Source organism: Notolepis coatsorum, assembly GCF_963971535.1.
Source record: "Notolepis coatsorum genome assembly, chromosome: 1".
Classification (NCBI taxonomy): domain Eukaryota; kingdom Metazoa; phylum Chordata; class Actinopteri; order Aulopiformes; family Paralepididae; genus Notolepis; species Notolepis coatsorum.
Genome location: NC_140165.1, coordinates 168253291 through 168270429, shown reverse-complemented (window position 1 = coordinate 168270429; position 17139 = coordinate 168253291). Strand labels below are relative to the sequence as shown.

The 17139-nt window shown below is 47.8% G+C and overlaps 1 protein-coding gene across 1 annotated transcript in view; it reads right to left on the bottom strand.

Moving 5' to 3' along the window:
• Positions 1–17139, bottom strand: part of tcf12 (transcription factor 12) — a gene marked incomplete at its 5' end in the record, with an annotated part of 523457 nt that overhangs the window by 58962 nt on the left and 447356 nt on the right. The window contains 4 exon segments of the mRNA XM_084330674.1: positions 1365–1435; positions 4346–4484; positions 6627–6766; positions 8308–8410. Coding sequence (XP_084186800.1) covers positions 1365–1435; positions 4346–4484; positions 6627–6766; positions 8308–8410 — 453 coding nt within the window.

The window sequence follows — 17139 nt, the reverse complement described above, 5'->3', positions numbered from 1 at the left end:
TTCATCCTGCTGCCCATCAGACCAGAGCCTTCATCCTGCTGCCCATCAGACCAGAGCCTTCATCCTGCCTCTCAGACCCAGAGCCTTCATCCTGCCCCTCAGCCCAGAGCCTTCATCCTGCCCCTCAGTCCAGAGCCTTCATCCTGCCCCTCAGACCAGAGCCTTCATCCTGCCTCTCAGCCCAGAGCCTTCATCCTGCCCCTCAGTCCAGAGCCTTCATCCTGCCTCTCAGACCCAAGCCTTCATCCTGCCCCTCAGACCCAAGCCTTCATCCTGCCCCTCAGACCAGAGCCTTCATCCTGCCTCTCAGCCCAGAGCCTTCATCCTGCCCCTCAGTCCAGAGCCTTCATCCTGCCTCTCAGACCCAAGCCTTCATCCTGCCCCTCAGACCCAAGCCTTCATCCTGCCTCTCAGACCAGAGCCTTCATCCTGCCCCTCAGACCCCCTGAGCCTTCAACCTACCCATCAGACCCAAGCCTTCATCCTGCCCATCAGACCCCCTGAGCCTTCATCCTGCCCATCAGACCCAAGCCTTCATCCTGCCCATCAGACCCAAGCCTTCATCCTGCCCCTCAGCACTGAGATAACATGAGATAATGACACAAGAGCAGAATGGCCGCCGTGTGAACATGGCCAATGAAAAAGAGGAGGAGAACTTTACACTGAATGCTAAAAGGAGATCAAACTCATCCCATGAAAGTGTGGAGCTACATCAAGTTAAACACCCAGGGAGATGCATTACAAGACGGCTCAGATACCAAGGGTTGATTATTTAAACTAGTGTGTAATCCATAGGCTTTAGGCGTATTTTTTTTTTATGTACAATTCCCTTTCTTGAGTACTCCAGAGTTTAAGCCCACAATTATCCAGGCTTAGGCCCAAAAACAACTGCAAACATATCCTCTGGGCTTATGTAATCAGCATTCAATATAGCACTTAATTCCCAACATGAGCATTGAGGTCACCTTCTTTAGAGACAGAAGCAGGCCATTATTCTAAAACTGTCTCAATTTGCACAGAGAAATCTAAATACATTTGAACGTATGAGTGCATGGAAGGTAGAGATGGGGTTCACACTCTGGAAAGGGATCCAACCAGAGGGGAGACATTCAGCTTTATATCTATCTGACAGCAAACACTTATATCACACTGATGCTGAAAGGGAAAAGAGTGTAATCTTCGATAGTGAATGGATTTTCCAACCATTTACATGTACAACAAATGGGTTGACAAATGGGTTTACAAATGGGTAGATTGCGACAACTATGTTTTTTTTTTTTATCCAAATCCCGTTTAATTCATTCCTGTCCCACCAGGGTGGTGGGATAGATTAAATTCCAACTTGAATCCGGGGACATACTCACAGAGGCTAAAGCTTTTCCCAGTGCATCTCCAGTCTGTGAGCTCCCAGTGGTATTTCCCAGGTTTGCAGCAGCTAAGGAAACAGAGAGCAGGCTTTATAATGGCAAACCCAGACAAAAGAGATCACAGCACATAAAGCAGCTAACCAGCTGCCTGACCCACTGCCATTTAAGACTGGATGTTCAACACAGATAACACTGTAGTCATTAAGTCAAGTCACTCCGCACCGATCAGGATTTAGAGCCAATAATCACAGCACTATTTCAGCTTCTACATTAATTACAAATCCGCTCTAGACAATAAGAAACACTGTGCCATACTTTTTGTGGATCTGTATAAAGCAGTTGATCATCCTTTGCAATTACAACAATTATGTACAGTAGTATTGGTTTGGATGGAAAGGCTTGTGATTGGTTTCAAAATTATTTATTTGAGAGACTTCACTGTGTGAAGTTGGGAAGTGCCCAGTCTGAGGGTGTTCCGCAAGGATACATTTTGGGTCCTCTCCTCTTCACCATTTATATTAATGATATGGTCTCCTCATTGCGTGGTGTTCAAGTCCAGCTTTATGCTGATTCATCTATTGTGTATTGCATTGCTGACTCTGTACAACTGGCCTTTGAGAACCTGCAACTTTCCTTTAATGCTCTTCAGGCAGTTCTTATCAATCTTAAACTTGTACTTAACGCAAATTAAAATAATTCATGCTGTTTACTAGAGCCAGAAATATTGATTATATTAGTTTGTTTACATATACACTGTAAATGGATCTAACATTGAAAGAGTCACTGAATATACAGTAAATATCTTGGCATCTGGCTTGATTGAAATTAACATTTAAATACCATATAGACAATCTTGTCAGCAAACTGTGACAGAAAACTGGCTCATTTTACAGAAGCAGATCCAGCTTCCCTGTGATTAGTAGGAAAAGGATTGTTGAAGCAGTGTTGGATTATGGAGATGTGATTCATAGAAATGCTGCTCCTTCCACTCTTAAATTCCAAGATACAGTCTATCATTTTGGCCTCAGATGTATTACTGGAGATAGCTATTGTACTCACCATTGTTTCCTGTATGATAAAGTGGGTTGGTCTTCTGTGGCAGAGAGGTGAAATAAACATTGGTATCTGTTTATCTATAAGGCCATTGTCGGAATATCGTAATGATGCTGGACTGGAACTTTGGACCCTACCTAACTCGCTCAAATGACTGGCTTATGCTTAAGGTCCCCGAACACGGACTGGATTTGGAAAGTCAGCCTCTTATTTTAGTGCCCCAATGATCTTCAACACACACTAAGAATCTATGCTCTACTAACCTATGGACAATTTAGAACCATGATCACAAACCTCCCTGCCTCAATATGTACCGTCATTTTCGGACTATAAGCCACACCTTTTTTCCCATTTTTCGACCCTGCGGTTTATATAACGGTGCGGCTAATCTATGGATTTTTACAGCTAACGGGGCCCTGTCCACACGAACGCGGGGTGTTATGTAACCGAGCCTTAATGTGCGCGGTTACACTGTTCGCCCCCACACGCAACCGGGTTTTTGGAACACTGCAACCGTGTTCTTTTACAACCAGAGTCCAGGGTGAAGTTTTGTGCGCATCCCGGTTGCAGTGGTTGCGTGTGGGAATAGTAACCGAGATTATTTCCAGTGTTTACAGCAGAGCTGTCCCAAGTAGCTGCGGCTTATGTGTTGTCAAGTTACTGTTATAAGGAACCCAGTCCAAACTACAACAGTCTGCATCCCCTTAACAATTGTTTGTATTGAGCCGTATTGTATTGTACCCATTCTGCAATCTGTTAAATAACGTTTTCATCCATTTATTCTACTAGCGTTAACGTTACTACGTTAATGTACGCTAGCCTCAAATGCTAACTATTTATATGGAAAATGCCAATCACATTAGCATGTAGCTAACAACATCAGAGATCTTTTTGTGAGACTAAACTCTCCGCTCTTGGTGGTAAATTGTGTTGATGTTGGTTTTGTTTCATCAACAAATGAGCCAGAACACACAGTGAATGTATCCTTTTTTGTTTATTGCACCTTTATTGCACTTTGTTTCTTGCTGAAAAATAAATGCTATGTTGCTAAATGTTCATGCGAGGTAATTTAAAGATGGTGGGTTTCTGTTTTTGAGCAGGAAGTGTAGGAAGTGTAGTGATGCGTTCGACCCTTCTGATTGGTTGAAAATGGCCTTCATGTTTGAACTACATCGCCACCTACTGCTTTAATTAAACATTAAAACACCTGCGGCTTATAGTCCAGTGCGGCTTATATATGTACACATCATTCAATTTAGCTGCTGCGGCTTATATTCAGGTGCGCCTTATAGTCCAAAAATGACGGTAACTGTTTTAACAGATTTTATCTGTGTGTATTTTGGTATATATTTGTTATGATCCACCTGTTCCTCCCCCCGTTCAGAGGTGTTTCCCTGCCCCAATCCCCCCTCCTGCTCCCCACGTTCCCCTACCTGCTGGACAAATCTCACAATTTTTTGTTTGTTTCTACCATCTTTGTTTTCGTGTACAGTTCGTCTCGTTTTGTTAGTGTTTTATTTGTAGTTAGATTGTACTTTTTTCCTGCCAGCTTTGCAGAGGTTTTTGTTCGTGCCTTTTTTGTATCTTGCCCTCCACCAGCATCGCTGTGCCTTTGTTCTCGTTTTGTTGTGAATATCTTTGTTGCTGCCTGTTTGAAGTAAAGCTCTATATTTTACTTCACCCCTGGCTCCACGTCTCGTTGTTGCCTATTGCCTTCTCCTTGTCCTGTTTTGCGTTTGGGTCCTCCACCAACACCAATCCCTAACAATATTGTTCTTATTATGTTTTACCGTTACCTAATGTAATCTCGACATCATCGAAAACCAGGGCCCGAGAATTGAATAAAGGAATGAATGAATGAATGAATGAATAAATTAAAACTGTGTATTCGGAGCAGGTAGCAGACGTCCGAGATCACAACGTACTCATGACCCCATCAGTGGCGTTGACAGATGAAGTGTGCGTTGCCGTGATGAATGGCAAAGTGCTGGCGTTGCTTCGATGGAAGCTGGACATGGGAGGAAGACTGGCGTTGATTTCCGGAGACACAGCCGGAGGATAGTTCTGAAAAATAGATAAAAAGAAAAGTAAAATAATTCTATTTGAAGTATGTGGTTGCGTGTGTACTTTGCAACAGTGTGTTCCCTGAGAATATGTCCATGTGTCACTGTCCTGGTAGATTGCGCTGTCCTTTGTTGGTCTGGGGAGGGTGTAGACTACCACATGTCTCCTCTGTTGGTCTGGGGAGGGTGTAGACTACCACATGTCTCCTCTGTCGGTCTAGGGAGGATGCAGACCACCACATGACTCCACCAATTAGGGCTGACCCCTATTAGTCGATTAGTCGAAAGGAGCCGTAGTCGACTGGCCAACCTCTTAGTCGAATATATATAAAAAAAAATAAAAATAAAAAATTAATTATTAAAAAAAAAAATTTTACTCATTCTTTCCGAAAGAAAAGAGGCCTAGAAGCGTGGCTAACGCTAATGGCACGCATACCAGAGGCTAACTGGCTACGAAAACAGGCACAGAGGCACTGAAAGAGGATTTCACCCATCTAATGAACACACTATAGACTAGACAAATATCAATATGTATCCATCAGTGGACCAATTGCATGCTTTTGCAGAGGACAAGAAGCCTTCAGTCAACTCCTTCAGACATTAAGCACCCCCACAGCCCAAATGGAATAATAAATTTTATTTTAAATATTATACTTTTCTTTTTTCTTTTTTTTTGACCAATAGTCGACTAACGGCAAATTTTGGCCAATCATAGTCGACCATCCAAATCCTTAGTCGAGGACAGCCCTACCACCAATACATGTGGAGTCACCAGCGCCAGCCGCTTCTTTTCACCTGACTCGAGGAGTTTCACTGGGAGAACGCAACACACAGAGATCCCCTCCCTGCTGTCGCAACGACCAGGACTCACATCCCACCGGCTTCCCACCCGCAAACACTGGCAATTCATATGAGCGCCTGACCGAGCCAGAGGTACCGCTACCAGGAATTGAACCCGGGTCTCTGCGGTGGTGCTTCTACCTCTACACTACCCAGACACCCCAGGGAGGGTTTATTATTGGGGAGCAGAGCAGCTGCATGCTCCCTGTGACTATTTGCAGCAGGCAGACCACAACAGATCAAACACTGATACAAAGAAGGGTCAGCGGTGTCTCTGCTGATAGTAATCTAACTCAATGTGGGGTCTCTGTGTTGTGGGTATGGGGCGTGGAGGGCTCAATAGGATCCAGATCTGAATACACATTAGACATCTCTAATGCTCTGACTACAACTACAATGGCACTGAGAGAAGCAGCAGCCACGCAGCACACATCGCCCTGTACACCTGCCCTCTAGTCATGAATATTGAATACCACCAGGCAGGGTGATTATGATTATGATTATTGCGCGTCCGCACCAAGCCTACCCTTAGTTGGAAATGTTGTCTGTCGCCATCTTGGCCTCTTTGACCTCAATCACTGGCACTGTCAATATTTGGTACGATTAGTAAAAAATTCAATAGTGCAAGTCTTTCGCTGACTGTGTCAACCTACCCTAAGATATAGCAGACATGCTCCACACACACATATAGACACGGGGACCCTTTTGTGGTTCAGGTGTGTGTGTGCGCGTGCAAATACATTTAGATTGTTTTTGCGATTCTGCTGTGGATAGATTGAGATGATTTTTTCAGCCTGTGCCCTGGTCTGCCGGTGGTGTGAAAGGAAATGATAAAAGAAGGAAGGGTCATCACGTCACTGTGTAGCGAGCGTGAACGCACGTTGGTGCCAAGCGTGGAAACTCTCGGTTCGGCCGACATTGAGTTGAATGGGATTGCCATATCCTCGTCATTTAAACAGGTCATTACCTCGGATGTCAGAATCATCTGCAATTTGTTGCATTGTTAACAAGCTAATGTTTGATATGTTGGTTGATGTACAGTATATTTCCTCAGATAGCTTATATATTTAGCTTATCCATGCATCTCCCATAGGCTTCAGTAGAACTGACACCAACGTCTGGCACCAAGCAGAGCATAGAACACGGGTTGACCCTTCCTTCTTTTCTAGTCTCCTTGGCGGTGTGTGTGTTCTCACCAGGCGGTGGTGTGAGTGCAGGTCGGTGTGTGTGTTCTTACCAGGCGGTGGTGTGAGTGCAGGTCGGTGTGTGTGTTCTTACCAGGCGGTGGTGTGAGTGTTCTTACCAGGCGGTGGTGTGAGTGCAGGTCGCTGTAGTTGCCTGACTGTGGCATGTGAGATGAAGAACCAGCTAGCATCCCTCCGTAGCCGGGCTGGCTCATCCCATTGGACGAGCTCCACGGGTCAGAGGAACTGTGGGTCCCATCTACGTCCAGGATAAACACACGTTGTTATTATTTTTTTTTAACAATGTAACAAAGTTACACATTTATTTTACCTTTATTTAACCAGGCAGGTCAATCAAGAACAAATCATTATTTACAATGACGGCCTGGCGAGAGACTCTCGAAGGGTGACAGAGAAAAAATAAAAAATAAAAATAAAAAGAGACAGACGATACAGTACATACAGTACTGTACATCACAGAGGTAATTAAAACGCACATCAAACAAGCAACCACATAAAATGACAAGGCATGTAGGCTAATAGAAGAAGCAGAACAGACAAATTACATCACCTGTTGACACATTGTTCAGATGCATTTCTCTGCACCTCTCTTTATCATCACCCGTTAAAGGAACACACCAACATTATGTGAAATGCGCTTACCGTCTTCTCCATAGTCAGACAAGAAGACAGATACCAATGTTCCTCTCTGTGCGTTCAGTAGAAAGTTATCCACCTGCAAGCTAGCCTGATTTAGCACAAATTAATGGAAGTGGATACGGACCAGATAGCCTAGCTGTTCACCAAAAACACCAGAGTTAGTGGTCCGTATACGCTTCCATTCATTCATTGTGAGAGGAAATTGGTATCTTCTTGTCTGACTCTGGAGAAGACGGTAAGCACATTCCCCATGATGTTGGCGTGTTCCATAAGCTGAACAAGTTCAATACATTTACATTGTCATTTAGCTTATTACATATTATTACATAGCTTATTCAAACTCAAACTAATTGTGCCAAGGAAGTAACAGTTACATTGCGTGCCTCTTAGAATGGCCACAGCTGAGATCACATCTTTGCTTTGATTATTATAATAATATTATATATATTTATATGAATATGACTGAGGTGAGGCCCATGAAGCGATCCACAGCATACAGTTTCAGTGCAATCAACCACACCCGCTTAATGCCCGCTTAATGCCCGCTTAATGCCCGCTTAATGCCCGCTTAATGCCCGCGCATCTTGGGGTTTAGCCACACGTCTCTTTTATGGCTTCTGGGACTGAAACATGAGCTTGTGGTGGGCACAGCTGAGATAACACTAAACTACGGAGACCAGGGACTCAGACTCTGCATAAACAAACACAGACTCTGGAAGTAACTTGTTAAATGCAGTTGAAACAATTTAATCTACATGAAAGATAGTGTAATTAGTAATAAAGTTTGATATTTTTCTCTCCTTGCGCTCCCATAACTGTCAATCTCAGATTGGACAAATAGCTTAGTTGCAAGGCTGGGAAGATTTATACCATATAATATCACAACATTTTATCAATACATTGATGAAATTGTGAATTTTTGCTAGAAAACTAATAATTGCATTTGACTTAAAATCAATTAGATAATTTATTTAAGGGATATTATTTTAGGGACTTTTATTTTTTTTTTGAAAAAAAACAGTAACAAAACAGTAACCCAGGGATTATGACAGCATCAGAAGCGACCCTGTAGCTGCAGCCGGAAGAGCAGAGTCACAGCGGTCAGAGCAGTAACACAAATCTGAAAGCAGAATCACTCACCAAAGAAAGTGCTTGTGAACATACTGCTGGGGGTCTTCGGGGACGAGTATGACGGAGAATCTCTGTTGAACTCCTCTGTGGAGTTAGGGGACGGGGCGTACACCTACCAGGAACGAAACAGAACTAACAGTTAGGAGACGGGGCGTACACCTACCAGGAACGAAACAGAACTAACAGTTAGGAGACGGGGCGTACACCTACCAGGAACGAAACAGAACTAACAGTTAGGAGACGGGGCGTACACCTACCAGGAACGAAACAGAACTAACAGTTAGGAGACGGGGCGTACACCTACCAGGAACAAAACAGAACTAACAGTTAGGGGACGGGGCGTACACCTACCAGGAACGAAACAGAACTAACAGTTAGGAGACGGGGCGTACACCTACCAGGAACGAAACAGAACTAACAGTTAGGAGACGGGGCGTACACCTACCAGGAACGAAACAGAACTAACAGTTAGGAGACGGGGCGTACACCTACCAGGAACGAAACAGAACTAACAGTTAGGGGACGGGGCGTACACCTACCAGGAACGAAACAGAACTAACAGTTAGGAGACGGGGCGTACACCTACCAGGAACGAAACAGAACTAACAGTTAGGGGACGGGGCGTACGCCTACCAGGAACGAAACAGAACTAACAGTTAGGAGACGGGGCGTACACCTACCAGGAACGAAACAGAACTAACAGTTAGGAGACGGGGCGTACACCTACCAGGAACGAAACAGAACTAACAGTTAGGAGACGGGGCGTACACCTACCAGGAACGAAACAGAACTAACAGTTAGGGGACGGGGCGTACACCTACCAGGAACGAAACAGAACTAACAGTTAGGGGACGGGGCGTACACCTACCAGGAACGAAACAGAACTAACAGTTAGGGGACGGGGCGTACACCTACCAGGAACAAAACAGAACTAACAGTTAGGGGACGGGGCGTACGCCTACCAGGAACAAAACAGAACTAACAGTTAGGAGACGGGGCGTACACCTACCAGGAACGAAACAGAACTAACAGTTAGGGGACGGGGCGTACACCTACCAGGAACGAAACAGAACTAACAGTTAGGAGACGGGGCGTACGCCTACCAGGAACGAAACAGAACTAACAGTTAGGAGACGGGGCGTACACCTACCAGGAACGAAACAGAACTAACAGTTAGGAGACGGGGCGTACACCTACCAGGAACGAAACAGAACTAACAGTTAGGAGACGGGGCGTACACCTACCAGGAACGAAACAGAACTAACAGTTAGGGGACGGGGCGTACACCTACCAGGAACGAAACAGAACTAACAGTTAGGAGACGGGGCGTACGCCTACCAGGAACTAAACAGAACTAACAGTTAGGAGACGGGGCGTACACCTACCAGGAACGAAACAGAACTAACAGTTAGGAGACGGGGCGTACGCCTACCAGGAACGAAACAGAACTAACAGTTAGGAGACGGGGCGTACGCCTACCAGGAACGAAACAGAACTAACAGTTAGGAGACGGGGCGTACACCTACCAGGAACAAAACAGAACTAACAGTTAGGAGACGGGGCGTACACCTACCAGGAACGAAACAGAACTAACAGTTAGGGGACGGGGCGTACACCTACCAGGAACGAAACAGAACTAACAGTTAGGAGACGGGGCGTACGCCTACCAGGAACGAAACAGAACTAACAGTTAGGGGACGGGGCGTACGCCTACCAGGAACTAAACAGAACTAACAGTTAGGAGACGGGGCGTACACCTACCAGGAACGAAACAGAATGAACAGTTAGGAGACGGGGCGTACGCCTACCAGGAACGAAACAGAACTAACAGTTAGGAGACGGGGCGTACACCTACCAGGAACGAAACAGAACTAACAGTTAGGAGACGGGGCGTACACCTACCAGGAACGAAACAGAACTAACAGTTAGGGGACGGGGCGTACACCTACCAGGAACGAAACAGAACTAACAGTTAGAAGACGGGGCGTACACCTACCAGGAACGAAACAGAACTAAGAGTTAGGGGACGGGGCGTACACCTACCAGGAACGAAACAGAACTAACAGTTAGGAGACGGGGCGTACACCTACCAGGAACGAAACAGAACTAACAGTTAGGAGACGGGGCGTACACCTACCAGGAACGAAACAGAACTAACAGTTAGGAGACGGGGCGTACACCTACCAGGAACGAAACAGAACTAACAGTTAGGAGACGGGGCGTACACCTACCAGGAACGAAACAGAACTAACAGTTAGGAGACGGGGCGTACACCTACCAGGAACAAAACAGAACTAACAGTTAGGAGACGGGGCGTACGCCTACCAGGAACTAAACAGAACTAACAGTTAGGAGACGGGGCGTACACCTACCAGGAACGAAACAGAACTAACAGTTAGGGGACGGGGCGTACACCTACCAGGAACGAAACAGAACGAACAGTTAGGGGACGGGGCGTACGCCTACCAGGAACGAAACAGAACTAACAGTTAGGAGACGGGGCGTACACCTACCAGGAACGAAACAGAACTAACAGTTAGGAGACGGGGCGTACACCTACCAGGAACGAAACAGAACTAACAGTTAGGAGACGGGGCGTACACCTACCAGGAACGAAACAGAACTAACAGTTAGGGGACGGGGCGTACACCTACCAGGAACGAAACAGAACTAACAGTTAGGGGACGGGGCGTACACCTACCAGGAACGAAACAGAACTAACAGTTAGGGGACGGGGCGTACACCTACCAGGAACAAAACAGAACTAACAGTTAGGGGACGGGGCGTACGCCTACCAGGAACAAAACAGAACTAACAGTTAGGAGACGGGGCGTACACCTACCAGGAACGAAACAGAACTAACAGTTAGGGGACGGGGCGTACACCTACCAGGAACGAAACAGAACTAACAGTTAGGAGACGGGGCGTACGCCTACCAGGAACGAAACAGAACTAACAGTTAGGAGACGGGGCGTACACCTACCAGGAACGAAACAGAACTAACAGTTAGGAGACGGGGCGTACACCTACCAGGAACGAAACAGAACTAACAGTTAGGAGACGGGGCGTACACCTACCAGGAACGAAACAGAACTAACAGTTAGGGGACGGGGCGTACACCTACCAGGAACGAAACAGAACTAACAGTTAGGAGACGGGGCGTACGCCTACCAGGAACTAAACAGAACTAACAGTTAGGAGACGGGGCGTACACCTACCAGGAACGAAACAGAACTAACAGTTAGGAGACGGGGCGTACGCCTACCAGGAACGAAACAGAACTAACAGTTAGGAGACGGGGCGTACGCCTACCAGGAACGAAACAGAACTAACAGTTAGGAGACGGGGCGTACACCTACCAGGAACAAAACAGAACTAACAGTTAGGAGACGGGGCGTACACCTACCAGGAACGAAACAGAACTAACAGTTAGGGGACGGGGCGTACACCTACCAGGAACGAAACAGAACTAACAGTTAGGAGACGGGGCGTACGCCTACCAGGAACGAAACAGAACTAACAGTTAGGGGACGGGGCGTACGCCTACCAGGAACTAAACAGAACTAACAGTTAGGAGACGGGGCGTACACCTACCAGGAACGAAACAGAATGAACAGTTAGGAGACGGGGCGTACGCCTACCAGGAACGAAACAGAACTAACAGTTAGGAGACGGGGCGTACACCTACCAGGAACGAAACAGAACTAACAGTTAGGAGACGGGGCGTACACCTACCAGGAACGAAACAGAACTAACAGTTAGGGGACGGGGCGTACACCTACCAGGAACGAAACAGAACTAACAGTTAGAAGACGGGGCGTACACCTACCAGGAACGAAACAGAACTAAGAGTTAGGGGACGGGGCGTACACCTACCAGGAACGAAACAGAACTAACAGTTAGGAGACGGGGCGTACACCTACCAGGAACGAAACAGAATGAACAGTTAGGAGACGGGGCGTACACCTACCAGGAACAAAACAGAACTAACAGTTAGGGGACGGGGCGTACGCCTACCAGGAACAAAACAGAACTAACAGTTAGGAGACGGGGCGTACACCTACCAGGAACGAAACAGAACTAACAGTTAGGAGACGGGGCGTACGCCTACCAGGAACGAAACAGAACTAACAGTTAGGAGACGGGGCGTATGCCTACCAGGAACGAAACAGAACTAACAGTTAGGAGACGGGGCGTACGCCTACCAGGAACGAAACAGAACTAACAGTTAGGAGACGGGGCGTACGCCTACCAGGAACGAAACAGAACTAACAGTTAGGAGACGGGGCGTACACCTACCAGGAACAAAACAGAACTAACAGTTAGGAGACGGGGCGTACGCCTACCAGGAACGAAACAGAACTAACAGTTAGGGGACGGGGCGTACACCTACCAGGAACAAAACAGAACTAACAGTTAGGGGACGGGGCGTACACCTACCAGGAACGAAACAGAACTAACAGTTAGGAGACGGGGCGTACACCTACCAGGAACGAAACAGAACTAACAGTTAGGAGACGGGGCGTACACCTACCAGGAACTAAACAGAACTAACAGTTAGGGGACGGGGCGTACACCTACCAGGAACGAAACAGAACTAACAGTTAGGGGACGGGGCGTACGCCTACCAGGAACGAAACAGAACTAACAGTTAGGAGACGGGGCGTACACCTACCAGGAACAAAACAGAACTAACAGTTAGGAGACGGGGCGTACACCTACCAGGAACGAAACAGAACTAACAGTTAGGAGACGGGGCGTACACCTACCAGGAACGAAACAGAACTAACAGTTAGGAGACGGGGCGTACACCTACCAGGAACGAAACAGAACTAACAGTTAGGAGACGGGGCGTACACCTACCAGGAACAAAACAGAACTAACAGTTAGGAGACGGGGCGTACGCCTACCAGGAACTAAACAGAACTAACAGTTAGGAGACGGGGCGTACACCTACCAGGAACGAAACAGAACTAACAGTTAGGGGACGGGGCGTACACCTACCAGGAACGAAACAGAACGAACAGTTAGGGGACGGGGCGTACGCCTACCAGGAACGAAACAGAACTAACAGTTAGGAGACGGGGCGTACACCTACCAGGAACGAAACAGAACTAACAGTTAGGAGACGGGGCGTACGCCTACCAGGAACAAAACAGAACTAACAGTTAGGAGACGGGGCGTACGCCTACCAGGAACAAAACAGAACTAACAGTTAGGGGACGGGGCGTACACCTACCAGGAACTAAACAGAACTAACAGTTAGGAGACGGGGCGTACGCCTACCAGGAACAAAACAGAACTAACAGTTAGGGGACGGGGCGTACGCCTACCAGGAACAAAACAGAACTAACAGTTAGGGGACGGGGCGTACACCTACCAGGAACGAAACAGAACTAACAGTTAGGGGACGGGGCGTACACCTACCAGGAACGAAACAGAACTAACAGTTAGAAGACGGGGCGTACACCTACCAGGAACGAAACAGAACTAAGAGTTAGGGGACGGGGCGTACACCTACCAGGAACGAAACAGAACTAACAGTTAGGAGACGGGGCGTACACCTACCAGGAACGAAACAGAATGAACAGTTAGGAGACGGGGCGTACACCTACCAGGAACAAAACAGAACTAACAGTTAGGGGACGGGGCGTACGCCTACCAGGAACAAAACAGAACTAACAGTTAGGAGACGGGGCGTACACCTACCAGGAACGAAACAGAACTAACAGTTAGGAGACGGGGCGTACGCCTACCAGGAACGAAACAGAACTAACAGTTAGGAGACGGGGCGTATGCCTACCAGGAACGAAACAGAACTAACAGTTAGGAGACGGGGCGTACGCCTACCAGGAACGAAACAGAACTAACAGTTAGGAGACGGGGCGTACGCCTACCAGGAACGAAACAGAACTAACAGTTAGGAGACGGGGCGTACACCTACCAGGAACAAAACAGAACTAACAGTTAGGAGACGGGGCGTACGCCTACCAGGAACGAAACAGAACTAACAGTTAGGGGACGGGGCGTACACCTACCAGGAACAAAACAGAACTAACAGTTAGGGGACGGGGCGTACACCTACCAGGAACGAAACAGAACTAACAGTTAGGAGACGGGGCGTACACCTACCAGGAACGAAACAGAACTAACAGTTAGGAGACGGGGCGTACACCTACCAGGAACTAAACAGAACTAACAGTTAGGGGACGGGGCGTACACCTACCAGGAACGAAACAGAACTAACAGTTAGGGGACGGGGCGTACGCCTACCAGGAACGAAACAGAACTAACAGTTAGGAGACGGGGCGTACACCTACCAGGAACAAAACAGAACTAACAGTTAGGAGACGGGGCGTACACCTACCAGGAACGAAACAGAACTAACAGTTAGGAGACGGGGCGTACACCTACCAGGAACGAAACAGAACTAACAGTTAGGAGACGGGGCGTACACCTACCAGGAACGAAACAGAACTAACAGTTAGGAGACGGGGCGTACACCTACCAGGAACAAAACAGAACTAACAGTTAGGAGACGGGGCGTACGCCTACCAGGAACTAAACAGAACTAACAGTTAGGAGACGGGGCGTACACCTACCAGGAACGAAACAGAACTAACAGTTAGGGGACGGGGCGTACACCTACCAGGAACGAAACAGAACGAACAGTTAGGGGACGGGGCGTACGCCTACCAGGAACGAAACAGAACTAACAGTTAGGAGACGGGGCGTACACCTACCAGGAACGAAACAGAACTAACAGTTAGGAGACGGGGCGTACGCCTACCAGGAACAAAACAGAACTAACAGTTAGGAGACGGGGCGTACGCCTACCAGGAACAAAACAGAACTAACAGTTAGGGGACGGGGCGTACACCTACCAGGAACTAAACAGAACTAACAGTTAGGAGACGGGGCGTACGCCTACCAGGAACAAAACAGAACTAACAGTTAGGGGACGGGGCGTACGCCTACCAGGAACAAAACAGAACTAACAGTTAGGGGACGGGGCGTACACCTACCAGGAACAAAACAGAACTAACAGTTAGGGGACGGGGCGTACACCTACCAGGAACAAAACAGAACTAACAGTTAGGGGACGGGGCGTACGCCTACCAGGAACGAAACAGAACTAACAGTTAGGAGACGGGGCGTACACCTACCAGGAACGAAACAGAACTAACAGTTAGGAGACGGGGCGTACACCTACCAGGAACGAAACAGAACTAACAGTTAGGGGACGGGGCGTACACCTACCAGGAACGAAACAGAACTAACAGTTAGGGGACGGGGCGTACACCTACCAGGAACAAAACAGAACTAACAGTTAGGAGACGGGGCGTACACCTACCAGGAACGAAACAGAACTAACAGTTAGGGGACGGGGCGTACACCTACCAGGAACGAAACAGAACTAACAGTTAGGAGACGGGGCGTACACCTACCAGGAACGAAACAGAACTAACAGTTAGGAGACGGGGCGTACACCTACCAGGAACGAAACAGAACTAACAGTTAGGGGACGGGGCGTACACCTACCAGGAACGAAACAGAACTAACAGTTAGGAGACGGGGCGTACGCCTACCAGGAACGAAACAGAACTAACAGTTAGGAGACGGGGCGTACACCTACCAGGAACGAAACAGAACTAACAGTTAGGGGACGGGGCGTACACCTACCAGGAACGAAACAGAACTAACAGTTAGGGGACGGGGCGTACACCTACCAGGAACAAAACAGAATGAACAGTTAGGAGACGGGGCGTACACCTACCAGGAACAAAACAGAACTAACAGTTAGGGGACGGGGCGTACACCTACCAGGAACGAAACAGAACTAACAGTTAGGGGACGGGGCGTACACCTACCAGGAACGAAACAGAACTAACAGTTAGGGGACGGGGCGTACGCCTACCAGGAACGAAACAGAACTAACAGTTAGGAGACGGGGCGTACGCCTACCAGGAACAAAACAGAACTAACAGTTAGGAGACGGGGCGTACACCTACCAGGAACGAAACAGAACTAACAGTTAGGAGACGGGGCGTACACCTACCAGGAACGAAACAGAACTAACAGTTAGGAGACGGGGCGTACACCTACCAGGAACAAAACAGAACTAACAGTTAGGAGACGGGGCGTACACCTACCAGGAACGAAACAGAACTAACAGTTAGGAGACGGGGCGTACACCTACCAGGAACAAAACAGAACTAACAGTTAGGGGACGGGGCGTACGCCTACCAGGAACGAAACAGAACTAACAGTTAGGAGACGGGGCGTATGCCTACCAGGAACGAAACAGAACTAACAGTTAGGGGACGGGGCGTACGCCTACCAGGAACGAAACAGAACTAACAGTTAGGAGACGGGGCGTACACCTACCAGGAACGAAACAGAATGAACAGTTAGGAGACGGGGCGTACACCTACCAGGAACAAAACAGAACTAACAGTTAGGGGACGGGGCGTACACCTACCAGGAACGAAACAGAACTAACAGTTAGGAGACGGGGCGTACACCTACCAGGAACGAAACAGAACTAACAGTTAGGAGACGGGGCGTACACCTACCAGGAACAAAACAGAACTAACAGTTAGGGGACGGGGCGTACGCCTACCAGGAACGAAACAGAACTAACAGTTAGGAGACGGGGCGTATGCCTACCAGGAACGAAACAGAACTAACAGTTAGGGGACGGGGCGTACACCTACCAGGAACGAAACAGAACTAACAGTTAGGAGACGGGGCGTACACCTACCAGGAACAAAACAGAACTAACAGTTAGGGGACGGGGCGTACACCTACCAGGAACGAAACAGAACTAACAGTTAGGAG